The sequence below is a fragment of the Vicia villosa genome, linkage group LG1 (genome assembly GCF_029867415.1).
Source record: "Vicia villosa cultivar HV-30 ecotype Madison, WI linkage group LG1, Vvil1.0, whole genome shotgun sequence".
NCBI lineage: Eukaryota > Viridiplantae > Streptophyta > Magnoliopsida > Fabales > Fabaceae > Vicia > Vicia villosa.
Genome location: NC_081180.1, coordinates 140,046,904 through 140,057,968, shown reverse-complemented (window position 1 = coordinate 140,057,968; position 11,065 = coordinate 140,046,904). Strand labels below are relative to the sequence as shown.

Here is an 11,065-nt window from a genome sequence, read left to right as displayed (position 1 = left end):
CTCTCTCTCTCTCTCTCTCTCTCTCTCTCTCTCTCTCTCTCTCTCTCTCTCACTTTCTCCCTTTTCACACTCAATTACTCCATTTTCACCAAACTTGTGGTTCCAAGTTCTAATAGGTTTAACAATAAAAAAGATAGATTAAAGAGTTGCCACTAATAGGATCTTGGAGAATGTCTCTTTGATTAGGATTTCTACAAACGAAATTAAAAGTTTCCACTCTTGCCTTTCAAAATGCCAACATTGTTCCTTGGCATGTAAGAAATAGATGGAAAAATTATACCTTCCTTTCAAGATCAATGTCTTTTGTCGTTTTGCATATTCATTGGGAAGAAAATTGTTGCTCAGATAGTTTGGCTGACATAGATTCAGACATTCAATCTCATTGTTGGTGGAATTATGTGTTAAATGTAACTCAAATTCAAGTCTTGCATTTCAGATTAGTTTCAGTTTCGGTTGCATTTAAGTTTTATTTGGTTTGCATTTGTGATTAGGCTAGTATATATAAACCCAAATTTAGTTACAATTTTAATAGGCTGAATATAATTGAGTAGTAGAGTTTGTTGAGAAATAAAATTTTGTTACACCCCCCCTCTCTCTCTGCAATTTCTTTCATCTACATCTTCAATACGCGAGGTTTGTGATTGATTTCGTTCCTCAAATTCACACTAAATTTAAGATCGAAATCGAAGTGAATCACATTTCTTGATTCTCATGGTTAAGGAAGCACGAGTGTTGATGAGAATTGAGCGATTTGAACAAGAACAAAGATGAATAGAGGAAACAATAGCTTGAATAAAAAGCTTCCAGTATTCGACGAAAAGAATTGGAATCAGTGGTCAATTCATATGTATGTGTTGTTTGGCGCTCTAGATGTTCTTGATCTTGTCAATGACGGTTACGCGCCAGTTGCATAAAATGCAACAGAAGCGTAAAGAAATGTGCAACATGAATTGAGGAAGAATGTTTAGAAGACATTGTTCTATGTCCATCAGTGTGTGAGTACGAAGGTGTTTAAGAAGATTGTCGACACGATGATGGAGAAGGCATAGTGGGATACACTTGTGCGGTACTATGGTGGTGACACATTAGTGAAGAAAGTAAAGTTGCAGTCCCTATGCAAGCAATACAAGAATCTCAGCATGAAGGACAATGAAAAGGTGCCTGATTACATCTCTAGAGTGATTGAGGTCGCAAATGAGATGAAGTCATATGGAGAAACGCTATCTGAACAAGTAATCATTGAAAAGGTACTAAGACTTCTTAATCATCAATTTGATTACATAGCTGTAGCCATAGAACACTCAAAAGACACTATCACCATGAGAATCGAAGAACTTCAGAGTAATTTAGAGGCACAAGAATTGCTTCTAACTGAAAGAAACTCTGAAAGGGAAATAAATAGGCTCTGAAAGTTTCTTTTTTCAAGAAGAACAAGAAGCAAGCATGGCCAGAGAATAGTAAAAAGAATAGTGGTGGTGCTCAGAAGTCATAAATCTCCAATCCAGATGAGAAGAAACACGAGAATGTTTAGAAGGAAAAGGGGAAGCTTAAGAAGAGAAAGGTTTAATACTACAACTGTAACAGATTGCCATTCTCATAAAAAACACCTCTAAGAGCAACTCATGCTTTGGGTGTGGTACATTTTGATGCATGTCGGTCATTTGAGGTACCTTCACTTGGAGAAAATAAGTTCTTGTGTCATTTGTGGACGAGTTCACAAGAATGACATGGGTAGCACTAATAAAGTTCAAATAAGAGGTGTTTTCTGAGTTTAAGAAGTTCAAAGTGAAGGCTGAAACTCAGAGTGGACAAAGGTTGAAGATCCTCATAATCCATGGTGGAGGTGAGTTCAAGAAGTTTTATGAAGAGCATGGTATTGAGAATAGGTGACTGCTACATACACTCCACAACACAATGATCTTGCTGAGAAAAGAAATAGAACTCTGCTTGACATGACAAGAAGCATGAGAGAATAAAAGAATATGCCTCACACATTTTTGGGTGAAGCTATTGCCACGTCAGCATATATGCTCAACAAGTGTCCAACAAAGAAGTTAAAGGAAGTAGTTCCCTTGGAGAAGTGGAGTGGAAGAAAGCAATTAAACAAAGTGTGAGCCACTTCAAGGTGTTTGGTTCTATATGTTACAAACACCTACCAGATGCTACTAGAAGGAAATTGGATGGCAGAAGCAAAGTCATGTTACTTATAGGTTATCACTGTACAAGTGTTTATAAGCACTATTGCCCAGTCACCACCAGAATCGCTGTCACCAGATGAAATTTATGTTGTTGATTTTTAATCTTGAATCTAAATTCAGGAATGATGTTAAATATAATTCAGATGCAAGTCTTGCATTTCAGTTTCAGATGCATTTAAGTTTCATTTAGCTTGCATTTGAGTTTGAGCTACTGTATATAAAATCAAAATTAGTTACAATTATAATAGATTGAGTACAATTGAGTAGAGTTTGTTGAGAAATAAAGGTTTGATGTGTTTCCTCTCTTTCTCTTCAGTTTCTTTCATCTTCAATCTTGTGTGTGAATGGAGTTGTAATTCCAACATTATACTCATGTTAGAAATAGGTTATGGTTACCTAATTATCGTTTGCTAACTTCTTAGAGAATTTTAGCGTTGTATACTTTCTTTTGCATTAAAAAAACTCAACAAAATAGGTAGTTCACTCATAATATTCCATATGAATGTTGATGAAGTTGGACCAACTAATGTGTCATTGCAGTTGAGCAAATTACAAGTTTGTCTGATACAACAATTGAGGGGTATGAAGTTGATGTTTCTATATTTTTGGTTGAAGATAATGTGGACGGAGAGCACGAAGGCGTTGGGTCCGAGATAATATCACACCAGATGATGATAATGATATGGATGAAGAGCATGCAGATTTAGAATAATGAATGTATTTAGATGAGAATGTGTTTTTTGTAATTTTACTTAATGAACCATCTATTGAATCTGTTAATGAATATATATGAGAAATATGTTTGAATATATTTGTGTTAATATATATTTGATTAATTGTGTATTCTCAATAAATAGGTAAAATGCCAACCTGATCTGAGAAGGGTAAGGGTCAGAAGACCCGACACCCAAGGATAGTAGTATGTCAGTCACCTCAATCAGCATTGTGTCCTCCCCCACAGAGTCAGTTAGATCACATGTCCATGGCCAGTACTCAACCTCTTATGCCATTACTCTCCTCTCAGGAGTATCCTATATCTAGGGCACCATCTTTTATTAGCCCAACTGTGGAACTTAGCTATCCGTTCCAGCAGACTGGAGGACCTAGTTATTCATCATACCAGCAGAGTGCAGGATCTAGCTTTCCACCTAGCTTTCCACCTACCACACAGGTGCCCCCAGGCTTCCAATAGACTGGAGGATCCCGCACTTCATATCCCACACAGGTGCACTTATCCTTCCAGCAGACTGGGGGATCCCACACCCCAAGTCCGACATAGGTGCCCCCAAGCTTCCAACCGACTTGGGGATCCTGCACTCCATATACCACACAGGTGCCCTTATCTTCCAGCAGACTGGGGGATCCCACACCTCACCCACCACACATATACCTGCATGTGAGGATGATCATGTGGAGCCGGATGGGAATGATACTGTACCGAATGGAGACGATGTTCAGTCTGATGGTGACGATCTTTACGGGGAGGATGATCCGAGTGAGATTCATATCATTTGCGGTAGATATTATATTTTACCCGCTGAAAATTCATAAGTATCTTATATATAAAATTTTAATTAAGTTTACATTTCCTTTTTTAATATAAATTTATATTTAATGCATGCTAATTCAAATTATTGTTGTTTAGTTTTGGGCCGAGTCGGACGGCTGCCAGGTTTGTATACTATGTGATTCAGCAAATGTATAAAGAAGCTTGGACGAGTTTTGGAGAAGTTCCAAATAAAGATGCTTGGTTTAATTGTTTTAAGGTATAATTAATTTATTTTTTGAGTCATTGTTTATTTGAATTTTTTACTTTAGTTTTCTAACTGTTTATTTTAATGTCATCAGGAAAAGTGTACGTGGGATCAAAAGAGCAAGAGACTTATTAAAAAAAACTATTTCAGCAAAATATTAAAAAGACTTTCCGACACGTTGCGACGTATTAGAAAGCGTTTAGAACATGATGGTAGTTGTTCAGAGTGGATGGGCAAAGAAGTTCTTGAGAAACTTTTTGCGTATGGGGATACAGATAAATTTAAGGCTAAGTCTGAAAATGCAAAAAGAATGAGGACATCAGAAAAAGGGGGTCACCTTAATGCAGTTGGAAGTATAAGCACTTACGAATATTCGAGACGCATGGTAATTATTACCATTTTTTAAAGTTATGTTTTGATTAATTATATGTTTTTAATTAAAGTTAATTTTATTATGTAGACTAAGAGGTTGGGGAGACAACCACTCATGGTCGAGCTGGTTAAAGAAAGTCGGACAAAAAACCGGATGATTTTGTTGACGAGCGTAAACGAAAAGCTTTGGTAAGTTATTCAATTTTCATTATTCGTATTTTTTTTATATTTAATGGCAATTTTGTGACGTGATTTTCACGTGGCAACTAAAAAGTTGCGGCGTGATTTTCATGTGGGAACTGAGATGTTGTGGCATGAAAATCACGTGGCAACTAATTTTCATTTTATTATTTAATATATTTTAATTTAATTTTATATACTTAATTTTTATTTTATGTGTAGGAGGATTATCAAACATTGCTTGTACAGTTTTTGGTTAATAATTCCTAATATACTCCTAGAGAGTTAGAGCCGCTTCATCCATATGTGGATTTTTACATTTGGAATGAAGTCGTTGGCGGAAAAGGGCCTAATGGATGTTTTTTTGGTGGTGAAAATTTGGCGGGTAGTTTGAGAAGTAGAGATAAAACTTTGTTTCAAAGAGTTAGAGACGGGGAAGGAACTTCACGTCCAGCACAATTGTCACCGCAAATGATGGAAACAATAAGGAAATTTGCGCTAACCGAGGTAAGACGCGAGTCAGTACAATGTGAGACGATGCTAAAAGCCCAAATGGAGGAGCAACAACGGCAAATGAAGGCAATGGCGAAGAGGCAAGCAGAAATGGAGGAGCAAATGCGGTTATTTATGCAATTCTAACAAAAAAAATGGTTGTCAACCGTTTGGTGGAAACGTAGGAGTTGGTGGTGCTCCGGTGGATAGAGAGAATGATGATGATATGAACCTTGACGATTTTCCCGACCAAGAAGACCCTTAGGATTATTTTTATTTTTATTTTTATTTGAAATTTAAAATAATATCGGATGTTAAATTTAAGGCAAAATACCTTTTTTGGTCCTTTATTTTAACCTTGGGGTTCATTTTGGTCCCATAACTTCAAAAAGTGTCATATTGGTCCCTTAACTTTTCAAAAGGTGTCATTTTAGTCCTTTTTGTCATATTAGCGACGGAAATAACGACCGATTTTTGAGTTTTTCCGTCGCTAATGTGACAAAAAGGACTAAAATGCCACCTTTTGAAGAGTTAAGGGACCAATGTGACACTTTTTAAAGTTAAGGGACCAAAATGAACCCCGAGGTTAACATAAGGGACCAAAAAGGGTATTTTGCCTAAATTTAATTTTAATTAATATTTTGTTTTTATTATATTATAAATTTAATATATTTTAGTATTTTGTTTATTATTATATTTTAATTTAAACTGTGTAGAATATTTTACTTATTATTATATTATAATTAAATAAATGTTTTTTATTAATATTTATTAATTATATTTATTAATTTCGAATAAGAAATAATAATAAAATCTTTTTTATAATAATAATAATAATCAGATTTTTTTAAAAAAAAATTAATTTTTGTGACGTGTTATACATGTCAATAATTTGTGACATGTGTAACACGTCACAACCTTTATGTGCAGGATGTTGCGACATGATTTCCATGTCACTATTCAGTGACGTAAAAATCATGTCACAAATGAGTTGCCACGCACTCCCAAACGATATATATGTTCACGTCGTAAATTTTGTGTTGTAACATAATTTTTCATTCTGTGGCATGGAAATCACGTTGTTACAGAGCTTATTTTTTGTAGCTTGCGATGCATGAATTTTTTTCATGCTACTCTCATGTTACCAACCCTTAAATCTTCCCAAAGGTTCTCTTTCATATGGATTAACTCACTTTGCCTCTTAACCACATGAAGAAAAATGAACCAGCATGATGGTAGTCTTGTTTCAAGCCGCTTTAATGCTTACCTCTTTCTATAGTTATGAATACATGCCCTATTTGTTAAATTTTTATTTCATTTTTTCTAAAACATTTCTTCTTTCTTTAATATTTTTTTCAACAATTAAATGAGATGAATTGCATAAAGCAATAGAATATAATGTAACAAAAACACAACATAAAATTTTCCATTAATTCAAAGATAGTAAACATTGCAAACACAAACTGAAGCTTAGTTGAAGTACAAAGCTTCTAGATTACGAAAAACCAAACTACATAGAAAACATAACAAAAACACAAATGGTGTGCCTTGTAACCGGAAAGATCTCCAACTACTTCCACACTCTTATTCATGACATCAAACAACAACAACCAACAACAAACAAAAGACTCAAAACCACATTGAATTAATGTTTCCCATTTGCACTGGTCTTATTGTGGCAGCACTTGTAGCTAATGAAAATCTCCATAGTACTTGGACAATCAGGACACTTGATAGTCTCAGGTAACTTTCCCGCAACAATAGGAATTTCAAGATGAGAACAACGATGAGTGATACGAGCAACACTTGTGTGATACTCCGAAAAGGCAAGCCCAAATCCTTTCTTAATTGCAACCTCCTTCCATTTCTCATACTCAGCCACAGTTTTGAGAATTGTTGTACCATGACCACTCAATACCACAGATGGTCCTTTGCTAAGGAGTGCCCAACCAGTTTCGTTTTTGTATGACAGCATCTTTTGAACTTCTTGAGTAACTACATCGGTTGTTTTGTGAATTTTAGTCACAAAGAGACTCTCAATTCCACTCCAAAAACGACTTATGAGGTTTTTGTCATCCTTGTCCACATAAAATAGTTCGATGGAAATTTTTGCCTCTCTTATAGCTGCGTCGTTGGAAAGAACATTTGCATACTTAGTGAATTGTTGGATCCATTCTTTGTCGTGTCCTCCGTAGAAGAAAATATATTTCCCTTGTTCCGTCTGCATCATAACAAGAATCACATAATTTATTGTTATCAAAATCAAAATAGTTGTGCAGAGACATCAAATTATAAGGACACAGGTCCAAATCTGCGATATTCAAAGTATATTGTTCAATAGTTCATTCACTTACCCATGAGGTTACGTCGCGGCTAATGTTGCCTACAACGGATCCAATCCAATTCTTTTCATCTTGAATTTTCTTTTCATCCTCAAAAGTAAAAGGGAAAGCTTTGATTCCATAAGCTTTGATCAAATGAAAAGCATTTGTGTGATGAATTTTTCCTTGAGGGCTAAGCACCACAAACATAGTCTTATTTTTGAACTCCCATTCTTCAGTAATGAACTTAAACCCTGCAATGTTTTCAATGTTGTGCACCACATACCATGACATCTTACTCTTCAAAACTTCAAATTTCTTGCGTAATTGCTCGGTCCATCCCTCCACAATCGGGACCCAAACAATCTTGTATTGCTCGTTTGTTTTGATAGATTCATGCACTGTTCTTACAGCTGAAATTTCTTCTTCTGTGACATCTAGAGTTGAAATGAAAAGGTACACGTTCTTCTTTTTTAGCACAACATTGATGTCAATCTACACATTAAAAAAAAAATACATCATACTGAAAAATTCTTAAAATGATAAATTTGGATATTTTGTGAAATGTTATATTTAGTGACAAGATATGAACCGTGGTTTTGGTAGCACCATCGTAAAGCAACTGTGGAACACCGCTGGGAAAAAACAGATGCGAGAGCAGCACTGTTATTTCAGTTGGAGTTTGCAAAAGTTTCTTAACTTGTTGGATATACTTTGCGGCATCTGAAAAAACAATTAATTAGTTATAAGTTGTAACAATTATTTTTGTTTTTTAAATTTTGGTATTCGGTCGTGCAACTGACTAATCCAAGAAGACTCAATCCCACGGTTCACTAGCGGGGCTCGTTTAAAACTAGAACAAAGTTCTGAACTGATCTAGCACAAAGAATTGATAACACCTAACAAAACTGAAATTCAGATTATTAAAAAAAAAAAAAAAAACTTTACTAACCAATTTGCTGTCTAGCGAGAGTGATATGCTTCCTTAATCTGCTGAGAATGATGTTGATCTTTTGTCCATAGTGGGAAAGTTCTTGCTTGTGCTCCCTTGATAATTCATGAAATTATTCAAGAATTTAATTAATTGAACAAATAAATTACAGACGGATGTTATGGTTTTTTTTGTTTAATTATATATACAATTAAGATAAGATTATCTATATAAATGAGTGTTCAATATTAATGCAATTAAAAGTTTTTTTTTTTTGACAGAATGCAATTAAAAGTTTAAAACTCTCTAGTTTGTACTCAAAAGATTCCCTTCAAATGATCTAGTGTCTCTCTATCTTTATGCAAAAGAATAAATAATAGTCTTATTAATATATGTCCGTTAGTAATTGGAAAGATAAATGATATGTAGAAACTATTTAAACTGATGCGACATTTCATTTATTTACTTTTAAATTTAAAATAAAATTATGACTAAAAAAATATTTTTATTAGATAAATAATAATAATTGATCAATATAAATAAATTATTGATGCTTATATAAACAATCTTTAAAAAAATATATAGATTTGAACATAATATAAATTTTTCTATTTTCAATAAGTTTTAATAAAATATTATTAATTATTTTTACTTATTATTACATTATATTATTTCTACATGACTAACTTTTTAATTTAAATTCATTTTGTATATTTAAAAATATAAAAAAATTTAGTTGTCTTTGCTATATTTTTATCTTTATAAATGTGACACTTTTTATTTTTATATTCATCTTTTTTATTTTAATAATCGTAAAACTTGTTCATGCTAAAATTTATTATTATAACTTGTGTGTAATATTTATTTTAAATTTTATGTAACATATATTAAAAAGACTAAACTCACATTCTCTGCCTATTGCTGCATCCAATAATATTATATAAAAACAACAACTGAAAGTAATATAAACCTAATTTAAAAGTGGATCTTGTTATTTTTAATAAATCTTGATAAAATATCAGATTAATTATTTATTTGTTAATTATCTATTAAAAAGTAGTAAGGTCTACCTCTGCACTATTTTTGAGAGATCTATATGAGATAAATCATTACAATTAAAAAAAATTTGATATATATATATATATATATATATATATATATATATATATATATATATATATATATATATATATATATATATATATATATATATATATATATATATATATATATATATATATATATGTTAAAATAGAATTTTTATGTTTCTAATTGAAAAAACAATAACTTACGATTCAGTGATGAGGCAATCTAACTGAGTAACAATGGCAGCTATAGTGATAATAGCCCAGTAAACATCAACAGGAATTTCTTCAACGGCAACCTCCAAAGCAGGAACAACCTTTGCACCATACCTATCATGAAGATTATCCAATTCCAGTATAAACTCTACCACCTGCACCGTAATTTTCACCAAACTGTTAAGCTCAATGATGGCTTGGCGATGCTTTTGTATCGCTGCATGCTTTGTGAGAAACGGAACTCGTTTCAGCAAAGCAACAGATTTAGCAAGTGGATCCGTTGGTAGGTATTGCTCAAGTAACCAGATTTCACCAAATTCAAGTGCAAATGCTGACAGTGTCAGAATCGCTTTTGCTTCCCAGTCATAATGAGAGAGCTTGTTCAGGATGGCCATTGTTGTTTTGTGAGCAATTTCTTCACTTGGTGGCTTGCATGCCAACTGCAAACCACAATTATAATTATTATAAGCAACTTATTAATTAATTTTTATAATATTAAGAGAAAATTGCACTTATTAGTTAATTATATGACCTCAGAAGAAATCTGCTTGAGAGTGCAGAGTGGTGAACTAAAGTTGGGGATAAGGGACTTGTCATCAGAGTGCTCCAAGGTTAGTTTGGTACCCTGAACAACAGTGTCAACAATGCGTGTGGAACGTGAAAGGGTGTTGTGAGCAAGGGTGAAAAGAGAAGCAGCGTCGAATTTGGTGTCACTGTGAACATGTGTTGAGTAAATTTGGTCTAAAATCTGGTCATCAGTCATGGTTAATGGGTTGTTCTCAACCTCACCACTGAGGAGAGTCTTAAGGGTCTTTTTGATGGTGGTTGCCATAGGACTGTGCTAGAGAGTTTGGTAAAGAAGACTTGGAATAGGTTGTAGAGAAATGAGGTGTAATTGTGGTGTTGATGCCTTGCACAAGTCCCTATTTATAATGCAAGAAAGTGGTTTTTTTTAATAATATTTTTGTTTTAAGAGGGAAAATTTATATCCATGTAAATTCAAGATGTTGACACGTGTATTGAAGATTATTATCAAGTGGATCCGATGGATAAAGAGAGCACACGAGTTTGGGTCATTCTGCTTTAAATTTTCACATAAATCACACCTTTTGAGAGTGGTGTTGGTATATATCCCTTCAAAGGAAATCCACCAAACATAAAAGTTGAAATAAAATACTGTTTGATTCGATGTGGTAATGTATTTATTTTCTACAATAAGGCTGGTTCAGGAGGGAGGAAATAACTCTGAAAATTTTAAACAACTTTAAATTTAAAGTTGGTATCCTAATATCCAACTTTTCTTCATATATCTCATAATATCTATATTTTAAACAAACAAAAATAATTGATACAAACATAGACTTAGACTCATTTGACGCCCCTACCTACCAATTTAAATTTAAAAGTGAAATCATTCTAATTGGTGCTTCTACCTACTAATTTAAAGGTGAAGTCATTCCAATTAGCATCTCCACCTATTTTCAATAGGGAGCACAATTAGACATAAGTGGCATCT

At 33.5% G+C, this 11,065-nt stretch overlaps 1 protein-coding gene across 1 annotated transcript; it reads right to left on the bottom strand.

Moving 5' to 3' along the window:
• Positions 1 to 6,397: 6,397 nt before the first annotated feature.
• LOC131644339 (protein SIEVE ELEMENT OCCLUSION B-like) lies at positions 6,398 to 10,462 on the bottom strand. The gene is made up of 6 exons (XM_058914814.1): positions 10,082 to 10,462; positions 9,541 to 9,989; positions 8,270 to 8,364; positions 7,910 to 8,040; positions 7,351 to 7,812; positions 6,398 to 7,217 (listed from the first exon to the last, which is right to left on the bottom strand). The coding sequence occupies exons 1-6, from the start codon at positions 10,379 to 10,381 to the stop codon at positions 6,642 to 6,644; spliced, it is 2,013 nt and encodes a 670-aa protein (XP_058770797.1). The 5' UTR covers positions 10,382 to 10,462; the 3' UTR covers positions 6,398 to 6,641.
• Positions 10,463 to 11,065: the final 603 nt, after the last annotated feature.

Bases quoted from the DNA above. Each gene is read 5' to 3' on its own strand.
- LOC131644339 (XM_058914814.1), bottom strand. From the start codon at position 10,381: ATGGCAACCACCATCAAAAAGACCCTTAAGACTCTCCTCAGTGGTGAG. The intron at 8,365-9,540 runs GTAAGTTATTGT...TGAATTATCAAG, and splicing joins GATTGCCTCATCACTGAATC to GGAGCACAAGCAAGAACTTT. The intron at 8,041-8,269 runs GTTAGTAAAGTT...TTGTTTTTTCAG, and splicing joins TCTCGCTAGACAGCAAATTG to ATGCCGCAAAGTATATCCAA.